The sequence below is a fragment of the Camelus dromedarius genome, chromosome 11 (assembly GCF_036321535.1).
Source record: "Camelus dromedarius isolate mCamDro1 chromosome 11, mCamDro1.pat, whole genome shotgun sequence".
NCBI classification, from domain to species: Eukaryota; Metazoa; Chordata; class Mammalia; order Artiodactyla; family Camelidae; genus Camelus; species Camelus dromedarius.
Window position 1 is genome coordinate 58877902 of NC_087446.1, and position 27014 is coordinate 58904915.

At 38.1% G+C, this 27014-nt stretch overlaps 1 protein-coding gene, 1 non-coding gene and 1 pseudogene across 2 annotated transcripts in view; 2 read left to right on the forward strand and 1 right to left on the reverse strand.

Moving 5' to 3' along the window:
- LOC116156299 (uncharacterized) overlaps window positions 1–27014 on the forward strand; it is a 60340-nt gene that overhangs the window by 28803 nt on the left and 4523 nt on the right. Inside the window, exons 2-3 of the transcript XR_010382951.1 lie at window positions 13125–13215; window positions 16433–16571. This is a non-coding gene — a transcript (uncharacterized LOC116156299). The remainder of the gene's footprint in view (window positions 1–13124; window positions 13216–16432; window positions 16572–27014) is intronic.
- Window positions 7674–8603, reverse strand: LOC105100967 (olfactory receptor 2AP1). The gene has a single exon (XM_010994053.3). The coding sequence runs from the start codon at window positions 8601–8603 to the stop codon at window positions 7674–7676; it is 930 nt and encodes a 309-aa protein (XP_010992355.3).
- On the forward strand, window positions 19044–26362 carry LOC135322403 (olfactory receptor 6C2-like; annotated as a pseudogene).

Below are 27014 nucleotides of genomic sequence, written 5' to 3' on the forward strand. Positions count from 1 at the left end.
CTGTATTTCTGTTATGTGTTACTGAGGGTGAGGGGGATACAATAATTTTAAAATGACTTAATGCATGTAAAGTTTGTTTGGGCACAGAATTCCTTCATGCTTTGTTTTCGTAATACTGACCTGTCACTGATGGAAAGAGAAACCTCAGGGAGCAAATGATTTCAGGAGGGGCTTTCAGGAACTACTTTAAATTCTTACCCCTGACACTTAGAGAGAGGTGTTCATTTGTACCTGGACTCCTCCATCTGTGCTCTCTAAGCTCCCTGGATGGGCTGAGGCACTTTGCATAAGATACAGGTACAGCCCGAACACAGAACCAGGAAGTGGGCTACCAGATTATGTGGTCATAATATTCTTTTTCAGAAATGATGGCATGTATTCCAAGAAAGAAGCTTTGAATTTTAGAATCAATTAGGCATTTTCATATTGTTCTGATCTTTTAAGTTTCCTGAAATAAAGAAATCCTTAGCCCCGCTCCGTACATCCCTGGACCGTGTGCCTATCTGGAACACCAGAGAGCCATCTTTGCCATTGTCCCTAGGAACGTCCCAATCACAGGATGTGTGGAACCTGGTAATGCCATCCAGTACCTGAATGTCCAGGCTCTTGCACTTCCTGGTCATTAATTGTTGGTCTTTGGTGAACAGATGTATGTTATCATTCAAAATTTCACATTCATATTCTATATAAATTCTATGATAATTCTGTTTCAATAATTTTACAAGGATGTTCATTATAGCCTTGTTTATAAATGTAAAAATTTGGAAACAATTAAAGTTTCCATCAGTATGGAAGTGACTAAATAACTTTGGCACATCCAAACTATAAAATGCAATACACCAATACAAATAAATGGGAAGTATTTATGTGAACTCACTTGGAAAGATATATTTGATATATTGCTAAGTGAGTAAAGCAAGCTGCTGAACAGTAGTGTATTATCCCATTTGGGTTAAAAAGTATATATCGTATATGCTCTAAAACTATATTTTTATGTGCGTATTCACATAGATCTGGAGAAATTTTCAGTATTGCATTTATGGAGTTAGATGAGGAAGTGGAGGACATAAGGGGAGCTGTCTCTTTTTACTTTATATTTGTCTGTATTCCATGAATACTGTAAAACAAGCGTGAGTTACTTTTTAATTAAGAAAAATCACAGTAATATAATTTCATGCTCTATAATCACAAACAGGTAACACTGATTTAACTAGAAGCTGAGAATATACTTACACTTGACTTTCAGGGAAAGTTCTGTAGGGTTTTACCCGTGCACCTCTATGGAATGAATCACAGTTTAGAAGTCAGATGTGGAGGAAAGGTAGCATAAAACTGAACTTGTCTGCCTTCCCACCGCTACTTACTGACCTAATTCATCACAAAAGTTCACAAACTTATGAAAATTTGGTAGAAAAACTCCTACTCCTCCTGCTGTATATCAGCTTAGCTGTCATTTGCCACTTCTTATCTCCACATAAAATGTAAAATGCCCCCCAGCCAGCAGGTAATCCTTTGAGGTGTGATTTATTTAAGTTAAATGTGTTTATGGTAGTGATAATAGAAACCACCCTCCCTTCAAAGTCTAGTTTCCTCCGTTCTGACTCATCTGAGCCTGGATATGTGCTGCTTCTGATTTTACACCAGATGGAAGCATATTTTAAATATTCTATTCGGGGGAGACCTCAGCATAATCAGATGAGGAAGGAGAGAAAAGATCCCAGGAGACCCCCATTCAGAGCATGCTAATGAGCCCTATTTGCTGAGAACTCTGGAATTGAACTTTTAATAAGGGATTGGGGAAGAAGTCCAAAGAGACGCTGAGGAAGTTAGCAGGAGAGCATCAGTATAGTTCAAAAGCCTCGTGGAAGCTGGAGTAATGACAACAATGAAAAATAATCGTGGGAGCTAGAACAACAGTATATTTTTTGAGCCATTTACCATGTGCTACGCATAACGCTACACAACACACCTTCATTACATTGTGCATAATGCTGGACGACATACCTTAATTATTTAATGTTCCTAGCACCATATGCCTCCTAAAGAACAAGGGGTAGGAGGCCATTTGCCTTCTGTTGCCGTGGTACTCTTACATTGGTCAGGTAACACGAGCCATGTAGAGGGTTTAGCGTTTTCCCCATTAGACCCTTTCCCTTCACTTTAGTCTTCTGTGCCCTGAAAAGGAAAAGTCTACCAAATTTCTGATAGATGTGCGTGGTGGATGTGTGTGTTTGCCGCAGGAGACTTATGGTGAGCACTCAGTCATAAGGTATTACAAGTGTCCTCAGCTTCAGTCACACTGTGAGAGGTCCATCCTTATTCCTCTACCCCAAACCTCCTGGTTAACCAATCCTCCAACTTTTTTTTTCATTCTAAGTCTCTGATTATATAGACAAACCATTATCTTCTAAGCACTGAATGGTATAGGTCTAACTCTCTAGACATCTCTCCTTCCAGACAGAGTGACAGCTGTTAATATCAAAGTTCTGCTGGTGGGATGATTTCCCTTCCCAACTACTTTTCATGGCCGTGCCTCAGTGGTGTTGTAACACCACGGTAGTCCACCGCTGGCTCATGTCAGTGTATTGCACAGAGCCATCTGTAAAGAAGGCTTTATTTTCTCTTCCCTAGTCCATTAGTCATTGGGAACCCGCCTCCCTGACCCTCACCAAACATGAAGTTACAGGTGTGGTTTGAGGTAGGAGAGGCACCAGAGGAAGGGTTAATACATCAGGAGTGTGAGCCTTCTGCCTGTGCACGTTGCTTCTGCTTTGAAGGGTCTGCATGAGCTTCATCTCCTATGTCTCACTTCCACTTGAAGCTGGGGCATTTTTAGACACTTCTATTTTTATGACTTAGTGAAAGATATTCACTCAGTTCATGATGAGTAGTTCAAGGTACATGTTTTTAGCTTGCCCCACGAATAGACATTCAGTCTGTGCCAGGCCCAGTAACGAGCAAAACACTTATTTCTCAAAACAGCAAGTTAATTGCTAAAGATGGTGTGGATTTATCTTAGGGGGTTTGTATTAAGACTTACCTACGGGAGCATGCCACAAATTCTACACTGCGTCCTGATCTCCCACCGACACTTTGAATACAGTGAAATCCACAGAGTCATAAGGACTCTGCTTGCATCAAAGTCTGGGCCATCTGGAGAGCTTTCCCTTATTGTGAGCAGTTTTATGGATTACTTAGTACGTGGGCCAGAACAGCAGTCACCAATGTGGTGTATATTATCTCGTCAATGTAGTGTATTGTACTTTTTGATTCCTCTTAGGAGGTACAAAATGTAGTAATTTTTATTCTAATTTGAAGGTATACCCTGATATGCCCTTAGACACCCGGAATCCCAGAAACTTCATTGAGGAAGCAGGGAACGACAGTGTCTTGGAATTTATCTTCTTCCCCTGGGCAAGCGTGTGTCTTACCATGGAATCCAGCTACTTGTTTCTTAGGTCCTCTTGTCCTCAGTGTCGTGAACAGACCCACAGCTTGAAGTAGAGCCAGCCATCTGAGCCAGGCTGAGTTCACCAGCCCACAGAACATCACACTGGTTCAGTACATCGATCTCTGTAGCTATTCAAGTCACCAAACAATCAAACCAGGAGTAAGTGGTAGAGTTGGGGTAGCCAGTTGCTAAATTTATCAGTGAACCAACCAGATACCTGAGGGAGTAGTTGAACAAGGAGTGATATAATCTGATGACATGTGCTTTAACGGAATTACAGGTTTTGAAAATAGAGGACAGTGGTCTGTAAGAGGCAATGGAGAGAATGGAAAAGAATCTGAAAAGAAAAAAAACCATGTATGTGTATGTATAACTGAATCGCTTTGCTGTATACCTGAAACTGACATTGTAAATCAACTGCACTTCAAAAATTTTTTTTTAAAAAAGGAAAAATAAATTTTAAATTTCTGTTCTCTCTCCAATAAGATAATTAGTTTCAATATCATCCATGTGTATGATAATGAATGGGAAAATGACAAAAGAATGGAAGAGAATTAAGGATAAGAGAATACATATATGAGATGCTCCCTAACTTCTCCAGGTGGTAGTATCTGCTCTGTCCTCTCCCTTTTGATTGCGTTGGTGTATTTCTGCCCTAATACTTAGCATGAGGTCTCCTACTGGTTATAAGGGCCTTGAGGGTAGAACCATGACTTTTCATCCATTTATCTGCAGCGTTTTTTGCAGTCTTGGTGTAAGTAGACCATCAATAAATGTTACTCTACTGACTATCTCGTGAATGAAAAAAAAAAAAGGCAGTGGAGAGCGAGGAGGGTACCTACCCCTTCTCCAGGATCAGAAATATGTGAAGGACAGGTGTGCTGAGAGTTTTCAGAGGATTTTGAAGATGACAGATCACTCAGGGGTAATGAAGGAGGATCTAGAGAGTTTTCTGGTAATGATTAAGTTGACAGGGAGGAAATAACAGGATGTAATTCGTTCTGAAGTTCTTTTAGGAGAAGGAACATGAGCTGTAATTGTTACCTCTTCTGGGCCTGTTAGTCAGTGCCGAGGGCAGAGTGTTGAAAGAGCTGGGCCAGAGCTAGTTGAGGTAGTGCCTTGTGGACTGTGGTGAGGAATTTGGAATTTAAGTAATGGGAAGCTCTCAGAGGGTTTTAAGAAAGATAGTGACATGATATGATTTATATTTTTAAAAGATGAAGCCATGAGACATTGTTTTCCTCAGTCTGTCTCACTACAGTTTTTGTTGTTTTTGTTTTTTAACATTTTTTATTGATTTATAATCATTTTACAATGTTGTGTCAAATTCCAGTGTACAGCACAATTTTTCAGTTATACATGAACATATATATATTCATTGTCACATTTTTTTCTCTGTGAGCTACCATAAGATCTTGTGTATATTTCCCTGTGCTATACAGTATAATCTTGTTTATCTATTCTACAATTTTGAAATCCCAGTCTATCTCTTCCCACCCCCCGCCCCCTTGGCAACCACAAGTTTGTATTCTATGTCTGTGAGTCTATTTCTGTTTTGTATTTATGCTTTGTTTTGTTTTTTTTTAAGATTCCACATATGAGCGATCTCATATGTTATTTTTGCAGTTTTTGTTTTTAATTGAAGTATAGTTGATTTACAATGTTGTGTTAGTTTCAGGTGTACAACAAAGTGATTCAGTTATACATAATATATATCTATGTTCTTTTCAGATTCCTTTACATTATAGGTTAACTTCTAGTTATTGAATATAGTATAACCTGTGCTACACAGTAGGTCTTTGTTGTTTATATATTGTATATATAGTAGTGTGTATATGTAATCCCAAAATTAATTTATCGCTCCTCCCCCCACTGCTCTCCTCTTAGGTAACTATAAGTTTGTTTTCAGTGTCTTTGAGTCTATTCCTGTTTTGTAAATAAGGTCATTTGTATCATTTTTTTAAGGTTCCACCTATAACTGATATCATATGATTTCTCTTTCTCTCTCTGACTTAGACTTCACTTAATATGATAGTCTCTAGGTCCACCCATGTTGCTGCAAATGGCATTATTTCATTCTTTTTTATGGCTGAGTAGTTTGTATATATATGCCACATCTTCTTTGTCCAGTCATCTGTTGATGGACACTTAGGTTGCTTCCATGTCTTGGCTGTTGTAAATAGTGCTGCTGTCAACATTGGGGTTCATGTGTCTTTTTGAATTAGAGTTTCCTCTGGATATATGGCCAGGAGTGGGATTGCTGGATCATATGGTAAGTTTATTTTTAGTTTTCAAAGGGACCTCCATACTGTTCTTTATAGTGGCCACCCCAGTTTACATCCCCACCAACATTTCACTACAATTTTCATGGCGGTAATTTGCTCTGCCAAATTTCTTTAGCCAGTTTTGTTTACAGGACTTGGCTGTCATTTGGGAAAAAAAGGTAACATATCCTAGCCTATAAGGTGTTTTCATCTTTCGCTCACAAGTTCTCATGTTCTCTTTTCCTTCTATATGTGTGGGAAGATCACACTGCTTGGATCTTTTGCATTTGTTAACTCGTTTTGGCCAGTGGGTTTTAGGCGGAGCTTTTAAGTGCAGGTTTGAGACATTTCCTGTTTTGTGTGTTTCCTTCTGTGACCCTTGAAGCATCTGATGTGGGGATGGCAGCATTATAAGGTGATGCAGAAGTTACCATGTGGAGCAGAGTTGGCTGCTGACCCACATTGAACATAGTATGAGAGGTTATAAACTTTGGTTATTTAAGTCACTGAGATTTTTGAGGCTGTTTACTTCTATAGTACACTAGTACACTGCTTCTCTTGATTGCATTTTAATAGGAAGAAGACTCAAAAGAAAATAATTTAATTCCTAATAGTAGATTGTAGATATAAGGGATAGATTAACGGGGAACACACTTTTATAAAAGGGTATGTGCGTCTCCTAGACTTCTGAAAACATGCTTAGACAGCTTTTGTGAAAATCTGATTCTCCTTTTAATTTATTTACCTATAAATATCCCTGAGAAAAGGAGAAAAAAACTCTTAAAATAATGTTAAACAAGGTGACATTAACAGAGGATTTGTCTGTGGATATCTCTACAAAGAAATAACTATGTGGTTCAAAATAGGCTTTAAAGTGTTCAGGAGAGAAAGAGTTTGGCCCTTTAAAAAACTAGTAGATGATAAAAAAGCTTATGAAAGCTTACTTGAATCCTATGTAATAAAGACATCATTTACTCATTTTTTTTAATTAATTGAGCATTTACTGAGTGCCTGTTATAGGCATGGCACAGTGTTATATGCCCTCAAGTCTAGGAACCAAAGCCATTGACCCATACTCTTGAAATTCCATCTTACCATTTCTAGCTTTTCAACTCCTAACCACCAGTATCCCACTGTGGTCTGACTTCTTCCTACCCCACCCCCAAGTTCCACATTTTCTGAAAATGGCTGTGATCAATAACAGTAGCCTAATTGTCAGTTCTCATGCTTTCATTCTTCATATTAATTGTTCTCTGCAGCATTTCACATTGCCAAATAACCTGTGTTTCTTGAGACATTCTCTTATGAATCCCACAGTTCTGTGGACTTTCTTATCTTCTGCCTCTTGTGCTCTTCAAATTATGAGAGGATGCTAAGAGTTTAATATTTGAACTTCTGTACTTGCTTCTATTCGTGGCCTCCTCTGTTTCCACATCAGTTGCCATCTACATGGTAAGGATTTCTAAATTCACAGATCTTGTCCCAAATCCAAATGGCTTGACATTTTGAACATTTAATTTATTTAAAATAGGATTTAACTTAATTCAAAACTAAAACTTTTATCTCCACAAGTCTTTTCCTTCTCTGTTTTATTTAATTGAAATGAATGACAACATTTCCTCAATCTTGTTGGACTGAAAATTTGTGCTCCCACCACCAATATTCTTTCTACCTGTTTCTTTCTCTATTTTTGCTTGCTTGACCTATTCCTACTTGTCAAGACTCAATTTAAATGGCACCTGCTCTGAAAACTTTTTGACTCACTAACTCAGATTGAGCTGCTTTTTCATTAATAAAACCTAATCATTTCTTTATATGAACATTTAGGTTGTATTTTTTTAATTTCCAAATCTCTCTCACTGTCCTGGAGTTTAACTCTTTATTGGATATCTAGTAACTGGCAGAGAGTTTGGTACGTAGTAAGGATTCACCCGTTAAGGTTTTAATTCTGAAATTCTTTAAAGTTTCATAAGCTTCTTGACTGTATCCTTGAAAGCTTGTTTTACCTGTTGGTTCCTTAGGGAATAAATGAAGGGGTTTAACAAAGGTGCAGCTGAAGTAATGAGTAGATCGGCTCCCTTGTTGAATGAATCCACTTCTTTTGCTGTGGGCTTAATGTAAATGAAGAAGCAGCTTCCATAAGAGAGAGAGATGACAATCAGGTGGGAAGAACAAGTGAAAAAGGCCTTTGTCCTTTGCTGACCAGAGGGGAGCTTCAGAACAGTCCTGATGATGAACGTGTGGGAGAGAATCACTAGCACCAGAGTGACCACCAGGGTCACTGAGGCCACAAGGAAGACAACCTTATCTATGAGGCTCGTGTCTGAACAGGAGAGTTCCCGAAGGGGCTCATTGTCACAGAAATAATGATTTAGCCTGTTGGAGGCACAGAAGTCCTGCTGACTCATCAGAGTGGTTGGTGGTATAATAACCACTAACCCAGCCAGCCAGGAGCAGAGAGTCAGCTGGGTGCAGGCTCTGCTGCTCATGGTGGTCGTGTAGTGCAGGGGCTTGCAGACGGCCACATAGCGGTCATAGGACATGGCGGCCAGAAGGTAAAACTCTGTTGACCCAAGGAATATGGCAAAGAAATACTGAGTGAAGCAGCCAGCAAAGCTGATGCTCTTGTTTCCTGTTGTGATGCTGATCAGGACCCTAAGAATGAAGATGTTTGTGAAGGAAATTTCTAAGAAGGAGAAGTTCCGGAGAAAGAAATACATGGGGGTCTGAAGGTGGGAGTCCAGCAAGGTGAGGATGAGGATCGTCAGATTTCCCATCATGCTGAGCAAATAGGCAAGGAACAGAAAGGTGAAAACCACCATCTGGAGTTCAGGGACATCTGTTAGACCCAGCAGGATGAACTCAGTCAATACGGTTTTATTTTGCATTGCTTAAAAAATTTTGAGTCTCAAGGTAAAATGGTAATAATAAAAGGTGAGAAAGGAAGAGGTATTCTGAAAGGGACATGAAATCTGAAGAGAACAAAAGGAGAGGGACCATGAACTTTTCCTCTGATGACATGACCCAGCCCAGCAGCCCATTTGAATGGTGTTGGGTTCTTGCCAGTCCTGTTTGCCCTATATAGAAAGTTCTTTTTATGATTTCTCCAAATGTACTCTCCCCAGTGCCAATATGAAATAATCGCTTCGTAGATGATGTTTAAATAGTTTTTGAAAAGAGTTAATAAAGGAATGCCTGCAACAGCTGTCTCCTTCCAGAAGTTACTAATTTTCTTTCCCCTGTATTCACTTTCCTTACTTCTCACTGGTTCCACTTATTGCCCTGCTTCCTTTGCCTGCCTAACTCTTCTTAGATGAGCTCGTTTTCTTACGCTTCTCTGCCATTTTTGTTTTTATTTTTCATACAATCATATCAGCCTCTCATTTTCCTTCCTGTTCAACTCCCTCAATTCCCTCGATGCCAAGAGTACCAGCTCCTCACTTCTTCTTCAACAGACCCTCCTTCTCTGTCTGTTAGAATTCAAAGATTGTGTATTAGATTGAAAAGTCTTCTGTCCTTTGAACCATTCCATCTACCTGTCTACAGTTCAGCAAATATTAGATTAGAATAAAAATCTCCATTTACACAAATGCATTCAGAATCTTTAGATCTAGAACTTTGCTTTCCTTTAAGGACAGGCAGATGCTATTACATTTCAAGGAAATTTTAGGAGCTTCAGGATATTTCAAGCAGGAGTTCTAAACTAGGGATCTGTTAATTCTAGATTGGATTTACCATGTCTATGAACCCACTAAAACATGTGTAAAACATTTTGGGTATATGGGTATAGAAATTTTACAGGAAAAGTATATAAAAACTATGATCCAGGGTTTTCTAAGGAGTCTTCACGTTTAAGCACTTCAAGAACATTTCAAGTCTCTACTGATTTGTGAGTTCATGTTGTTTAAGAATCGCATTATATGAGAGCATCCTTGATGGCTTATTCAAGATTTTCTTTATGTATTGTTTTTACAAACATTTATAGGGCAGCTGCTTTCAAGCATTTTGACCATAATGTATTCTGCATTTTAAATCATTTTCTGGCAAACTTGTATATGTCTAACTTAAATAAAGGTTTTACAGAACACTCCTTATTACTGCATGTGGTACAACATAGTATTTTAAATTTTATTTTACTAAAATTTTTTTTTCAAATGCTGAATGCAACCCATTAAATTGATTCCATAAGCCACTAGTGGGGTGCAGTCCACAGTTGGAATCAGGGACCGGGAAAAGTTACACAGTGCTCTGGATGCCCTTGCGCTCCTGGTTACCAACCTGAAATCTTCAGGGAAAGGTTGAATATTCACATCTGCATTGGTTTCAGGCTTCACGGCCACAGAGAGGTAAAATCAATGAAGCTGTAAAGAGGGAATATACCTCCTCATTTGACTATCCAAATGGCTATAGTGAGATTTTAGTCCTAAATATTCTTAGAGGTATATAAAAATTATAAGGCTATATTATTATAAAATAAAATAAAATGTATTGCATTTTCAATGTTATCTGCCACCAAGTCCTATCCAGCATTTCACAGAAGTTACAAATCTTCCAGGGCTTCTCTTGGTAAGAAATAGTCTTTTCCATTTCCTTACCAGTTTAGTGGGGATTTGCCCATTTCTGTTTTTCCACTCATTAAGACTGGGGCTGCATCAGAGTTTTTGGATAGCCTGTCTTTTAAAAGTGGAGCCAGTATAAAGGTTAAAAGAAGGACTTTGAGGAGCAGAGTAGCCCTGGATTTTTCTGTTCTAGGAAAAATGATGTTAATGACCTCAGAAGGCAGAATATGAACTCCCTCTCCCACCTCAGCTGTCCTTTAACCAGAGTGACAAAGGTTATATTTGCTCTATTGAGAGATTGCACTGGGGGAATCAATTGAGTGAGGAAGCACAAGTTGCCCTGGGGATTCTTGTTTGGAACAGGCTAATGAATGTCCTTTGTCAACAACTCTGGGAACAAATTTTAAATATATGGCTAAGCGATGAGATCCAGAGAGACTAGCTTGGAGTCGGGTGGGCGGTAGTCAGAGAGCAGGGAAGACTGTGGAGTGATGACATTTGCCTTTCCCTGTGGGTGGGCAGGGCTGGACTTGGCTGTAGACCAACAGCTTAGGTGGAACCGTTTGCAGGTCACAAATGTCCTGAAAAGTCCCAGTTGATAAACATTGTTAACCTGGTTGTAATTAGTCCGTTTATAGACTACTGGCTGAAGACAGTAAGCAGTGATTTTCATTTTTCGAAGTGTGTGCATAAATGAAATATAGAACATATAAAAGGGGATTGCTCAGTTTGAGATAGGGGTGGGATCCCATTTGACTTGTGAGTCTCTTCTGAGAAAACACTTGCAAATTTCCAGTTTAAGGTAGTGAAGAACTTAAGATATGTATATATTACCTGGGAGGGCTAACCCTTTGCTACCCAAAGACATCTTCATAGCAGTTAATTTATCAGATTCATCACCTGTTTATCAACAGAATTCAAGCATCAGAAGAACCAGTGCTAGTGAACAAAATTCCAGAATTAGGAACAAAGTACCCACTGTACAAATATCTTATAAATGGCTTCCTTATACATGGTTGCATATAATTCTCATAGCAATGGTGGGGCCCAGAAAATGAATGTGGTCTCACCAAATTTAACACAATAATCACCTCCACCTTGAGTGACACAAGAAGCTGCATCTCTCTGGTTCTCACTTTCCTCTTCTGTAAAATAGAGACCATGATGCCCTTCAAATAGGCTTATAATTGCTAAGTACCAGCTACACAGTACATGCCTCACAGACGTTTCCCACTTTCTTTTCTCCAATGAGGGAATTACTATACAACTGTATTTAGCAATTTTCAGTTGTTTCTTTCAAATGTGTTTACAGACAAGAAAGCTGAAGTTACCAGTGGAAACTGAGTCTGACAGATTGCGAATGCTCTATTTGGGTTAGAGTGAATCTCTTCTTTAGAAAGGGGAGGGAGAGGAAGTAAGTTGAGTGGCAGGTCATTGATGAGCCAGTCTAGGCTGCAAATTGGGCAGGCTTGGAATTTGGGAACAAAGATCAACATAAAATAAAACGAGAGCAAGAGGTGGAAATCTGCTTAGGAAGTGATTCATGGAGGAAATTATTTGATAATGAATTATTTGGAAAGGCTACACTTTTTTTTATGGCTATACTTCTTTTTTCTAAAAAATTTAATGCAATTTTAAATCTTAGTCCTTAAATTAAAAGAATTTATTTCCTCCCTGATCTTTATTATTTCTTTCCTTCTGCTGGCTCTAGGTTTTGTTTGTTCTTTTTCTAATTCTTTTAGGTGGTAGGTTAGATTGTTTAATTGAGATTGTTCTCGTTTTTTGAGGAAGGCCTGTACCACTATGAACTTCCCTCTTAGGACTTCTTTTACTGTATCCCACAGATTTTATGTAATTGTGTTTTCATTGTCATTTGTCTCAAGGTATTTTTTAATTTCTTCTTTGATTTCATCATTGACCCATTGGTTTTTTAGTAGCATGTTGTTTAGTCTCCATACAGTTGTTTTTCTCTCATTTTTCCCCCCAGTGGCTGATTTCTAGTTTTATGGCATTGTGGTCAGAAAAGATGCTTGAAATAATTTGTCCTCTTAAATTTGTAGAGGCTTCTTAATACAATTTTTTATAGATTACTTTCCATTTACAGTTATTACAAACTATTGGCTGTCTTCCCTGTGTTGCACAGTGCATCCTTGAGCCTGTCTTACACCCAGTAGTTTGTACCTCCTGCTCCCCCACCCATACTCTGTCCCTCCCCTCCCTTCCTCGCTGGGAGCCACTAGTTTGTTCTTTGTGTCTGTGAGTCTGCTTCGTTTTTTGGTTATATTCTCTAGTTTGTTATATGTTTTAGATTCCATGTAAAAGTGATACCATAGAGTATTTGTCTTTGACTTACTTCACTTAGCACAGTGTCCTCCAAGTCTATTTATGTTGCTACAAATGGCAGATTTTGTTCTTTTTTTGTGGCTGAGTAGTATGGAAAAGCTACGCTTCTTTCTAAAGTTTAGGAAGTACCTCGACTGCATGATGAGGAAATGACTGAGGTAACTGTGACTGATGGAAGACGGTTATTTTGGAAATGATGACTTTTTTCCAGGAAGCATTCTAATGTCAATAGTTTTTGCTTGCTGATTTTATAATTAGTATATTTATGATGAAGAAAGTAGAACTTAAATTTTGTGCATGAGATGCTATAATAAGAATTAGTAAACCTTTTGGTCATTTCTGATCTGATGTTGGAATATTTTAGTTCATAATGTTACTGTTTAAAGTATTTAAATCACTTGAGCTGATCATGATTAGTGCCTTGTATCTAAAGGGCAGATATTGATAGATAATAGGATAACACTTTCATTGATGAGTAAATATTTACTGAGTACTTACCCTGTGCAGGTACTGCTGTGGGCGCTGAGTATATGACTGTCAACAAAACCACTGAAGTCCTTGCCTAGACATGGCCTAGGGACAATAAACGAATGCACAGGTAAATGTAAAATAAGTGAGATGATGATAAATGTGACTATAAATAAAGCAAGGTGGGTTCCTGGTGGAGCGGTCCTTTTATCATTATATAAATGTCTCTTGCTTCCCGTTTGTAATTTTCTTTGCTTCTGTCTACTTTATCTAACACTAATGTAGCCTTATCTGCTTTTTTTCTTGATTTTTCATGGCATAGCTTTCTTTATCCTTTTACTTTCAACCTCGGTATGTTGTTGATTTTGAAGCAAATTGCTGATAATATCATATAGTTGGGTTGTTTTAAAAAATAAATTCACTCTGCCAATTTCTTCCTTGTAATTGATGTATTTAAACTATTTACATTTAAGATAATTATGTGTATAGATTTATCTTTTTTATCATTTGTTTCTGTTTATTTTCTTTGTTTCTTTTTTTTTTTTTTTGCACATGTGTAGGTTGTTTGAACACTTTTTAGGATTCTATTTTGACTAATTCATTAATTCAGTATTTTTTTAAAAGTAGTATTTATTTATTTAGTTTTTTCCCTCCAATCGCCAGGAGGTACTGGGGATTGAACCCAAGACCTTGTGCATGCCAAGCACATGCTCTAAGCTTTACCTCCCACCCTAATTCAGTAGTTTTGATTGTATCACTTTGTTTGATTTTCTTAGTGGTTGCTCTGGGTATTACAACATACATATATTATCACAGTCTACTGGCATAGATGTTTTAGCATTTCAGGTGAAATGTGGAAATCTTACTTCTATTTAGATCACTTTACCCACCCCACTTTTAAATATCATTGTCTTCAGTATCAGATGGTGTTAATTTTTGTTTGTCATCATACATGATTTGTAAAACTCACGAGGATGAGGATAGTCTATTTCACTTACCCATATTTCTTCTCCTTCCATTTTTCTTTCTTCTTTCCTGTTGCACCAGGATTTCTTATCTTGTAATTTTCTTCTTGTTTGAAGAACTCCTTTTACCTATTCTTTATGGTATGTCTGCCATGGATAATTTTTCTTGCCGCCCTCCTTAAATTATGAGGAAGAGAATTGCTTGCTGACATTCTTTTTAGAATTTTGGAGAAAAATAACTTTTTGGCTTATTTCAGCCACGATACTTTTAGGTCTTGTTTTTTCAGCAGTCTGTCCTTTTATAAGACTAATATAAAAGTTCATACTATAAGTGAAGTCCTGTCATAACACAAAAGAAAATGTGTGACATTAACTCAGTGGATGGATAAGAGGTGGTAAAGAAAAATATATTGCAGCCTTGGAGCTGGAGATTCTTAATTTGCCACAATACAACATTTTATAAAACTGTTCCCTGTAGGGACTAGTCTGCTGAGTCTCTGGCTCTGAGGGGCATTGCTGGCGTGGCTGAAAAGAGCCAGTATTTGTTTGACGTTCTCTGCTAGGTTCAACTAATGGTTTCAAGAAACATTTGAACTTGGGCAATAAGTGGTTGGTTTGCAACTAGATTAGATAGTAAGAGATTGCAGACATTGGGGACATCATAGGTTTTTGCAAAACCAACTGGTTCTGGACCTCAAACAGTCAGAGAGAAGGTTGCTAACTTCCCACATGAGCCTTCTGTTTTGGATGGTCCCTAAAAGTAGATGCATTAATGTAGAGAGGCGTGAGGAGAAGTAAGTGAAGAAATAAAGCAGGTGTAAGAATTCAGTCTGGTAAGGGTTTTTGGTTTGGTCACTGGTGCAAGGCACTGCCTGGAAGCAAACAGATCAAAAGCTTCCTATGCTACTTTTATTGTGAAATGTGGAAAAAAATAAATGTCCAAGGGCGGTGCATAGAACACTGCCAGGACCCCACAAGTGCCTTTTGTGCCTCTCCCAACCGCTAAAATCCTTCTCGCTCCCAAAGATAACCACTCTGCTGACTTTAATAGTAATAATTAAAAAGTTATAATTTTCTTTGTAGTTTAACGAAATAGGCAAGCATTCCAAAATCTGTCATTCAGTTTTGTTCCTTAATTTTTTTTTATACAGGCAGTAATACCGTATGTATTCTTTTTGTGTCTGGATTCTTCTGCTCAGGACTGTGTTTGTGAGATTTGTCCTTTATTTGTGTATAGCTCAGGATTGCCTACTCTTGTTGCTACCCACTTTGCCATGGTATGAACATACCAGAATGTGTTCATTCCTTCCCTTGTTGACAGGCATTTGGGCTGTTTCCATGTTTTGGCCACTATAAATAAGGCTGCTGTGAACGTAATACACAACTCATTACATATGTTTATCAAATTCTTTGTGTAACTTAAGATGGAGATAATTAATTTCTATCATTTCTTCTTTTGTGGTATGATATTTTTCCCTTAAAGAATTGTGGTAAAATACACATTTAAAAAAGGAAGAAAATTCTGACATATGGTGCAACGTGGATGAACCTTGAGGACATTATGCTAAGGGTAATAAGCCAGTCACAAAAAGACAAGTGTTGTATTTTTTCACTTACATGAGGTATTTAAAGTTGGCAAAATAATAAAAACAAAGCATTAATGGTAGTTGCCAGGGGCTGGGGGATCGGGAAATTGGGGATTATTGTCTAATGGATACAGAGTTTGAGTTTTACAGGATGAAAAGAGTTACAGAGATGGGTGGGCGTCATAGCTGGACAACGTTGGGAGTGTATTTATTACTTCTGAACTACACATTTAAAAAGGCTAAGATGGTAAAATATTATGTGTATTTTACCATAATAAAACAAATTGGAAAGAAAGCATACAGAATGATAACATTTATGCAAAGTTTAAAACACCCACATACAAACAGTATAACATATAGTTTGTATTTGCACAGGAATGCAGTCAAGGCAGAAAGGAGCACAAGAAAATCAGAAGTGCTCAGTTCTAGGTGAGGATGCTTCTGGAGCTTGGGAGACCATGGCCGTGATCTTTATACCAGGGACTCGCGCTGTATTGGAAATGTTTAATAAGCTGAGCTTCCAGTACATCATGTGTTTCTTTGTATTATTCTCGGTATGTTTCAGTTATTTTCTAACAGCAATTCAGAATCTCACACAACTCCAGGCTGTACATTTCCCTAGGATCCTATTATTGGCTGGGCTGCATTCTCCTCAAATTCATACGTTGAAACCCTAACCCCCATTACTTCAGAAAGTGACTATATTTGAAGATAGGATCTTTAAAGAGGTAATAGGTTAAAATGAGGTCATTAGCGTGATCCCTAATCCAATTTAACTGTGTCTTTCTAAAAACAGGAGATTAGGCAGATGGTGCACAGAGGGAGCATCATGTGAAGACACAGGGAGAAGACGGTCATCTACAGCCAGAGGAGAGAGGATTCAGAAGAAACCAACCCTGCCGGCACCTTGATCTTGGACTTCTAGCTTCCAAACTGTGAGAAGACATAGTTCTCTTGTTTAAGCAAAAAATGAAAAAGTGTCTTCTTCATCTTTTGGGTGCGTTTCTACATATATCTGTTACTCTCCTTATATACTATAGTGATCAGGTCTTCATTGCACACGCTCATTTCTTTTTCTGCTTGTTCTATTAATTAAGAGAAAGATATTGAAAAGCTTACTGCTCTCTTGCTGCACCTGCACTTTGTAAATATATATGTCATAGGAAGTATGTGGTCTTTGTCCCTGTTCCTGGCACAGCGCTCCTAAAACTCTTGAAATCTTCTGATTGATAGGGGCGTCTTTTGTTACCTTGTGTTTATGCTCATAAGGAAACTTAGGATGGGGACCCTAGGTAGCCTCCGAATGGGGCTGATCTTTAGAAAGACCAAAGGACTAGAGGACGGAAGCTGTCAGCCCTGTCCACTGCTTCTGGGGCGGGGTGAGTGAGAGAGGGAGATTACCACACAAACTCTTGAACAGGGAGGTGAGGGGAGCTTCCAGATTGGGGAGCACATCGAGATGCTGGGAGGGTTGAGCATGGAGACTCCATGCTGCCCCATCCTCCATACTGCGCTCTATGAAACTCTTCCATTTGGCTGTTCCAGAGAAGTGTCTTTTATAATAAACTAGTAATAGTGCAGCAGTCACATGTTAACGGTAGGCAATATTTGGAAGGAGAAACACCAAAATAATAATGTTTATTCTGGATGTTACAGTTTCTATGGTTTTCTTTTTTCAGTTTTTGTATCTATTTTTGAATTTTCTATATTAAATATTGTTATGGGTGTAATTTTAGATAAGAAGGCTATCTTGTTGCATTGCATAAACCATGTGTGAACAAATAATTAGAAACAGGTTTCTGATGGGACACTGGAATCTTAGTGCTTTTGATGCTTGGACTGAGCTTGTTACTACTGCTGCATCTTTTTCTCTCTCAGGAAATTATCTTTATTTCTTGGCTTAGGATTTTTTTTTGTAAAGTAAATTATGTTTTTAATTCAATGGAGAGTTTTGAATCAGGTCCTCCGAGGAATTTTTTATTCACACCTATTTTGTGCACACCTGTTGGAAATGAAGGAAATAAATAGGGTCATAAATGTAAAAACCTGTTTGAGCAGAGAAAATCAGAACATCCACTTTCGCAGAGCCAGAGTGTCTTCCTAACTCCTCCTTGCCCTTTGGACTTTATCTTCCTTTCAGTTACCCAGAGTGCACAGAAGTATATCTTAATTTTAGAGTAGGATGGTATTATATGTTTAGAAACCATGTGTATATATATGGTGACTGTAGCTTCCCAGGGGCGAGGGGCTGGGAATGCACTTAGACGATCCTACTAGTAACTTTTTGTTTAACTGTGAAGCTCACTGAGGTCATTTGAGGTGTAGCTTCCTGGCGAAACGATGAAGAATGTCAGAGGTAAGTACTGGGGTGTTTTCAAGCCAGGCCTGTTTCAGCAAATAATTTATAGAGAAGGCGTTTGTGATTATGTTTCACTCTAGTAAAACAAACGATTACTAGTTTCAGTATTTATTTGTTTTTGATATTTTATTGAGAAATCCAGTCGTTTCTGAGGTTATTTATCGAGCTCATGAACCTTCACCAGTTGGAAACGTGGGCAGGACGCATTTTATGCATCGTTAAGCTGGTGCAACACCATGTGCTGTGGTCTGACTGACACACAGGAAGCCCTTTCCGGATCTCTCTCTGCCGGTCTTTTTTTAATTTTTTATTTTTATTGAAGTATAGTTGATTTACAATGTGTATTAGTTTCTGATATACAGCATGTTGATACAGCTATATATATACACATATTTCTTCTTCATTATAGGTTATTACAAGCTATTGACTATAGTTCTCTATGCTGTACAGTCGGACCTTGATGTGTATCTGTTCTGTACATGGTAGTTTGTATTTGCCGATCCCAAACTCCCAATTTATTATCTACCTCACTTTCTCTTTCCTTGTCTGTCTCTGTCTCTCGTTTATCTATTTTGTCGCTATCTATGTGTTTATATTATATACCTCAATTACCATTGGTAAACGCTCCATTTTTAACATCCCCCCATCTTTCAGTACCTGTATCACCTCTTTGCAAACTATTTGTCTCATAAATGCAGGTTAATGTCCCTTTTCTTTTGCAATGTCTGCAACCTGGCAATGCACAGTAGTAAGTCTGTACTTGGTGGGAGTTGATACTTATCACCTCCCAAAGACAAAAAAGAGCCTCATTTTTTCAGTTTCAGGGAGCATACGCTTGAAAGTCATTTGAGGGTTATATTAAAAAAGAGTGAAAGCCGTTTAGAAAACGAACTCATTTGTCTTAGGAGATCCTTTTTTCAAAATTCCACAATGTGAAAGAATTTGAAAACCTAGAACAGTATAGTGCAACAGAAATATAATGTTGTGAGCCTCATTTATAATTTATAGTTTTCTGGTCATATCATTTAAAAGGTAAAAAGAAGCAGATGATCTTGATTTGTAATAATGTATTTTATTTAACTCCATATATATGCAAAATATTAAAAGTTCCACTTGTATTCAGTATAAAATTATAAATGGTATATTTTATATATTTGTATTCTAAGTCTTGACATCTGATGTGTATTTCACGGTTATAATACACCTCAGTTTGAACCAGCCACATCTCAAGTGTTAGATATATGGCTGATAGCTACTGCATTGAGCAGTGGAGGCCTGGAACATTGAATGAAGAGAGAACATTGAATGAAGACAAATAGCTGAATAGACCAATATAACTATTATTATGGGCCTAATGCCCAGATCTTGAATTACCACACACTTAGGCAGTGGTCTCAATATCACATTGAAACAACTGAGTAGACAGAAATTATATTGATAAAGAGGTCAGTTACCAGTTTGGAAGATATATTTTATTTTTGAATATGTAGATTAACACGTTTCCTAAAGTAAAAACTATATAAAGAGTATAGTGATTGAAGTGTCACTCCCTACGAGTATTTTTATGGTTTTTTTAAGTATAGGGTCATACCAGAGAATGTTTGTATGCTGAGGAAATAAATCTAGAAAAGTGGAAGAAATTGATGATACTGAGAGAGAGAGAGAGAGGTGCTCCTAGTGGGGCTAAATGCCTTCTTGAGATAATGAGAAAGATTGGCTTCAGAAAAAAAAAGTGTAATATTAATCATGTGCTAAGTACTATTGTAAACATTCTGCGTGGTTTATCTCATTTAAACATCATAGTAACCCTATGATGCAGTATGCATTCCCGTTGACTCCACTTTATAGATTAGGAAGTCCGAGTACAGAGAGATTAAATAATTTGCCGAAGGTCACTCAGCTAGTAGATGAGAGAGAGATGACTTGATCCCAGACAAACTGCTCCAAGGTCCATACGTTAGCCCCTGTGAAACATGCATCACACTTCTGCTGTCAGGGAGGAGGGAAAGCAAAGTATATCTTGATATCCTTCAGCTATTTATCCTTTTTTACCTATGTTTTCTTCAAATTGCATTAAAATAGTCATGCATTAAAGCTCTCTGCTGAGGACAGAGATGGAAAATAAGGAAATAAGAGGAACTTAGAGAAAGTCCGGAGAAAGGGGCCATTGAATGACTATTTTCTGGGAGAAATCTAACTTGACCTTTAAATAATGCTTCGTTCACTGGAGGGAAGTTCTGGAAAGATTCTACACCTAGGGCATAATGCCATCCTCCATATATTTGCATTTTATCAGGCACCATAACTTAAAGCAAAGGAATTTTAGGGTTTAGCTTTTGAGTACAAATGCTTTGGAATAAAGAGACTCAATGACCCGTCAAAGTATAGCTCAAAAGTGGCCAACTTGTGATCCAATAGGAGACGTCTCAACCGAAGTATGGACTTAAAAAAAAGAGAATTGGAAATAGTGCTGTGAATTGGGAGATCCTAGAATATTTAAAACAATTTTAGTAGCAGTAATTTTCAAAAGAAATTTCCCCAAAGCTTCACCTCCCTGTGGCACATTTCAGTGGATTTGAGGGAATCATCTCACTAAAATCGGACTGTTAAGTTCCAGAAGGCCATGCATGTGACTGGGTTTGCTGGGCATTATAGATGCGGTCTGCCTCTGTCACGTCTTGACATTGCTCTTCAGATCTAATTTCTGTGCCTTTTATGTGAAGCAGTCTTGAACCAGTGGCCATAGTACGAAGTCAGTGATGAGAAACCGTTCGGCTGTAACAACGTTCATCACCCTGGGTTTGACGAATGACCCACAACTAGAGATTTTGGCCTTTAGCTTTCTGTTGATCACATATGTTAAGTGCAGTTGGGAACCTGACCATAATTTCCCCCATCTTGGTGGATTCTCATTTAAAAACAGCTATGTATTTTTCCCTTCAAAATTTTTCTTTCTGAGAGATCTCGTTTACAGCTGCCTGTGTCCCCACGTACCTCTACATCATATCAAGTGGGGACGAAACCATCACCATCAATGCCTGCTTCAGCCAAATATTTTTTGTTGTCCTCTTTGGAGCTACAGAATTTTTCCTCTTGGCCGTGATGTCCTATGACCGCTACGTGGCCATCTGCAAACCCCTGCACCACGTGACCATCATGAACAGCAGAGTCCGCAGGAATCTCATCGTCTGTTGTTGCGTATCTGGCTTATTGATTATTCTCCCGCCCCTTGGCCTGAGTCTCCGCCTGGAATTCTGTGACTCTGTTATTGACCATTTTTTCTGTGATGCTTCTCCAATACTGAAGAATTCATGTTCAGATACATGGTTCATAGAGCAGCTGGTTATATTCTGTGCTGTGTTGACCTTCATAATGACCCTTGTGTGTGTAGTTCATCAGGATGGTCCTAAGATTACCCTCTGCTCAGCAAAGGAAAAAAAGCCTTTTCCACGTGTTCTTCCCACATGATTGTGGTTTCCATGACCTATGGCAGCTGCATTTCGGTGTATATCAAACCTTCAGCTAAGGATGAAGTGGCCCTTAATAAGGGAGTTTCCCTGCTCACTGCATCTGTTGCTCCTTTGTTGAACCCCTTCATTTATACCCTGAGAAATAAGCAAGCAAAGCAGTCTTTCCATGACATCTTGAAAAGACTTGCACTTCTTTCAAAGAAATATTAATTGAAATATATTTCAATTTTCATATTGGGAATTCAAATGAAAACAGTAAGTTACCAGCATCTGGGTGGAAACTGAGGCATGGCTGTTGTGGATGTGGTCTTTTAATGCAGAGGAGCAACCCGGGAGTTGAGAAGAAAGTCTAAGAAAGAACCGTGAGGGACCTAGCATCACGCAGATAGGTAGTTCTCTACTTTTCTGAAACTTTTTTCTAATCTGTATTTCAATCTTTTTTTTTTTTTTTAGTTTTCTCAAATACACATTATTCATTAATCTTGCGTATTGAATCTGTTCTTTCCATGGGGTGCTTCCCCTCTTTGTAACACAGCCTCTTTCAAAGTACTTTCCCTTTTCAAGAGAATAAAAACATTGTTTCTTAGGAAATATAAGCTGCCTTAATCTTCAAATCTAACCCGTTAATACTGTCTCAGAATAAATATGTGGATTTTCACAAAATTATAATAATATTCCTTGCCCCTCCTAATAGGAATTTATTAAAACATATGCCTAAAAAACATAACCAAGTGGTCTTTAATGATAGTCGATAGACTTCCTCTTCTGACTACAGGCATACCTCATTTTAATGTGCTTCACATCTGTGCTGAGTAGTATTGTAAATGTTTTATGTGGTTTATCTTGCTTAGACCTTGTAGTAACCCTATGATGCAGTATTCCTGCTGACTCTGTAGATTATGGAGTATAGAGAGGTGACATAATTTACCCAAGGTCACTCAGCTAATAGATGAGAGAGAGGTGACTTGATGCTTTGCAGATACTGCATTTTTTACAAATTGAAAGTTTGTAGCAACCCTTTGTTCTCAGATGATGGCGCTTCTTAGCAATAAAGTATTTTTAAATTAAGATAGTACATTGGTGTTTTAGATATAGTACTATTGCAAACTTAAATTACAGTAAAGTGTAAATGTAACTTTAATATGCACTGGGAAACCAAAACATTTCTGTGACTCACCTTGTTGTGATATTCGCTTTATTGTGTCTGGAACTGAACCCATAATAGCTCTGAGATATGTCTGTAATTGTCTCAAACACAACCAGCAAATATGGGTAAAAAACAAAAGTTACTGACTTACAATCAGACTGTGTTTGAAACAATGAGGGTCAGAGGGGCTGAGATCCTAGAAAAGGCAGAGCTGTGGGAGGAGGGGCTGACGTAGACAGCTGTTTTGCCTCTTGGCCCCGGTGGCCCTTGAGGTCCTTTGCAGCTTCATGACTGTGGGGGGTAGTTTCTTCCCTCCCCCTTTTCATCTTGACTGGCTCTGTGACTTGATTTTGACATTAGTTGTAGAAGTGAAGTTGTGTCATTTCAGAGATTAGCTCACTGGAGACTTGTAGCTTCTCCCTTCTGTTTTGGAACATGTGCTCTGTGGGGATCCAGGAGTCATGAAAAAGTTCAGGAGGGAGAGCATAGCTCAGTGGTAGAGCGCATGCCCCGCACGCACAAGGTCCTGGGTTCAGTCCCCAGTACCTCCATTAAAAAAAAGAAAGCAACAACTATTACCCCCTACCTCCCAACAACAACAAAAGTTCAAATACTGTGAGATTGCCGTGCAACGAGGACGCCCAAGCCAGCCTTGCTGAATAGAGAGAGAGACTTGGTTAGCCCCCGCCTCATCCAGCCGTCTCAGCTGTAGTGAACTGTGACCTAAAGTCATCTTGGACATCAGCTCAGTTGAGCCTTTCCATGATTCCAAATGTTGTCACCGCTAATTACAGCTAAATGAAAGGCCCATGTGAGAGCCACTCAGCTGTCCCGTCTCCTCTCAGAACTATAGTGATAAAAATTTATCTTTTCCACCAAAATTTGGGGTGACAACGTTACACAGCAACAGATACTAACAAATAAGATAGAGTGTTTTGCCTGGGTGGTGGGCCGCAGGGACCTGGCAGGACACGGTTGGTCTTGTGAGGCCGGGGAAGCTGTGCTGGTCATTTGAGAGACCTGAATGGAAAGTCTTAGGCTTTAGAATTTTGAGATTTTTTTCCTTTCTGTAGGTACAATATGTTCAAAAAATCTTGAAAGAAAACAACAGTGTCAGTGTCTCCATCAGGGCACACGATTTCTTTTCTCTCTCTTTCATTTGGCTGGGCTTATAATTTACTTTTGATCATCAGAGTAGAGTAGAAATAAAGTTGCAAGATTTAGGATGTCAGTCAAGAACAGCTCCCACCACTGGGGTCCTTGAAATTAACTGATGTTTGTCAGCATTTTGGACCGTCTGCAGTTTTGTGCACCTGTTTTCACAAAGCCTTCCAGCAGTGGGCTGATAGTCAAAGTATTTATGGGCATTTTATATATCCAAGTGGTTGTAGCTGCTACTCTGAATGTATTTTGGAACTAAATGTTTTAAGCATGTGAAATACTTCTGTTCATGTGGAATGTTCCCAATAAGCAACTGCTACCATTAGGACAGTGGCAATGGGATGAGTGCATTGCATGGGCACCTCTGACCTCCCCTGACCCAGACATGTGGTCAGTGTAAATCCATGAAGGATAGTAGGGGCGAAAGAAACTACTACATTGATTATAGAGATGGTAGAAGCAGCTGTGCTTAAGAAAATCATCCAAATAATTTTACAGAGCACCCTGCAATCAGGTCAGTTAGTCTTTTTCTAGTTAGTCTTTTTCTAGGGGCGGGGGTGGTGTTTAATCTATCATTTACTCGTTGTGATGAGTAAAGTCCAGGTATTTCCTTAGTGATACGTGGTAGGAAATCCTGGGCTCTAGACAAACAAAGCACTGAATTAACACTTTATGTCCATTCCATTTCATCAATTAGTTACATTCAAGCAAATGACTGCTTTAGCATACAAATAGGTATGAATGAAATTTTGCATTTTGATTAAAATGTCTTATTTTTAAACAACTTTCTGAAACTAATAGTAGCCTCTAACTCCTGTAGACCCAAAGTGCTATTTTCAGTTCAAACCCTTAATTACCAGAATACATGAAAGTAAAATTTATATTTTTGGTAAAATAGACTTGTGTGTCTGTTATATACAATACATTCCTGGATTTATTTATTATTGTTTTTAACCCAGTTTGAGTTCTGTGTCTTTCATTATGGGATTCACTGATAGGTTCTTTCCATGATGACTGTTATATAATTGGACTGATTTCTGCCATCTTATTCTATATATGCCATTTATTCCACTAGTTACTACTATTAAAAATCTTTTCCTGTCTCTCATTGGGTGGGTACTTTTTGTTTTGTTGAGTTATAAATTATATTTTATTTTTGGGATTGATACCTTAAGATTCATTTTTGTTTATTTTCATCTACTGATTTCTTAAACTTAAGGCATTTGTATTTCTTTCTTGGATCACAACAAAATATATTACCGTTTTTGTATGTTACTTTGGTCTTTCTTCACAACCCCACCATTTACATGTTTTCTAGAATTTTAGTTCTGCTTTGGATATAGATTTTCTTTTATTCATCTTTGAGTCTTCCTTTTTTAAAAGTTAAAAATACACATTATGTAATTAATATGTTATATTGTAATTTTTACGTTTCATATTTGCATCATCCTTCTGTTTATTTATCCTTTTATTTGAGTATTTCTTTTAGAAGTGTTTTGAATTTGTTCTTTGTGCAGTAAGCCTTCTAAGCCGTTCTTTTATTTTACTATCACATTTAAATGTCTGGTTTCTTGAGAAGTAAATTTTCTCTATCTAGCTTGTCTCAGCATACTCAGACATACCCACCTTTCTCTAGTATAGGAAATGTATTACTATTTCATTTTTTCTCTTGTCTTCACCTGCAATGCTTATTCTCTGGATTTTGGCATCTACAATGGTCTTTTGGTGCCTGTTTATCTATCTACCTACCTAATTTAATATCTTTATTGTTTTATGTTATCTATCTAATATCTTTATTGTTTTCTGTTGCTTTTTGGGAGAGTTTATCAGGTCTGATCTTTTTTGGGGGCGGAAGGTAACTAGGTTTATTTTATTTATTTGTTTGTTTTACTTTAACTGAGGACCTTGTGCATGCTAAGCACGCACTCTACCAGTTGAGCTATACCCTCCCTCCTTATCAGGTCTGGTCTTCTAGCTCAGTTTTAATGAATGTTTTAGTTCCTTCTCTCTTGGTATTAGCCTCATCTTTGTTTCATTTATTAGGTTTTTCAGCCATATTTTTTACCTAGTTATTTTTATAATGTCTTGTCCTTCATGTTACCAGTATCATTCTTATCTTTTTGAGGAGATTATACTTAGTAAAAAAAATTTTGTATATGTATATATTTTTTTAATTGAAGTATAGTCAGTTTGCAGTGCGTCAATTTCTGGTGTATAACATAATGCTTCAGTCATACATGAACAGACATATATTCACTTTCATATTCTTTTTCACCATGTTACTAAAAGATATTGAATATAGTTCCCTGTACTATTTACAGTATAAACTTGTTAAATTCTTGGTGTTTCTGTCCCTATAATTCTTCCCTTCCTCTGTTGTCTTGTGTGTAATCTTGCTCCCCACCCAGCCCCCACTTCACAGTGGCTGTATTCCTCAGATGGGTGGTTACTGTGGCTTCTGAACTCATAACCCCTGCAGAGCTTCAGCGATACTGTCTAGTGATGTGTAAGGGCTGAAGCTTAAGCCCTGGTTTGTGACCTTCTGGGTGAATTTAAAGAAATGACAAAGATGATCCTTAGGCTGGAAAACCCAAGACATTTTAGAACTGTTCTTACCTTGCTTGACTTCTTAAAAAATTCTCTCCTTTCCTTTTGAATTTTATTTAAACTCTTTGCAAGAAGTGGCTTTGGGTTTAGATTTACAATTCATAAGCCCACAAGCTCTGGGGGCTCAGGGAGAGAGAAGAGAGGAGTGAACACTTGGTACAGTAGATCCGGTCTCACTTGCTTTTATTCTCCCCTCACCCCAGCCCTGCTGATACTATCCTGGGAATATGAGGCTGTAAAGCTGTTTCTTTTGATTCTCATCAACAGCGGTGATAGGAGGATGAAACCCATCAACTTAATTAGACCCTGAATGCTCTAAAGGTTCAGCTGCAGAATTAGTAAGCTCATTCCTTTGCTTTTCTGTGACTTGGGTTACATTCCAAGTCAATATTAACATAAAGATAGCCAGGTGGACAGTTTCAGAAGAGCATGGCTTGTCTTTTTCTTTTGTCTTCTGGACAAGCTCTTGTAGAAGGTGACACATTCCCTCCTGATTTCATTTCAAAATGCTTTTATTACGAAGACTGGGTGGAGCCCTGGCTCATATTCTTGAACTTTGACTTACACAAGTAGTCTTCTTTATCTCGGCATACTTGGCGCCTGGATGCACGGGGAGTTGGCGGTAGCCCAGTCC

What these genes read in the sequence shown, in the direction of transcription:
- LOC105100967 (XM_010994053.3), bottom strand. Translation starts at nt 8,603, where the DNA reads ATGCAAAATAAAACCGTATTGACTGAGTTCATCCTGCTGGGTCTAACA.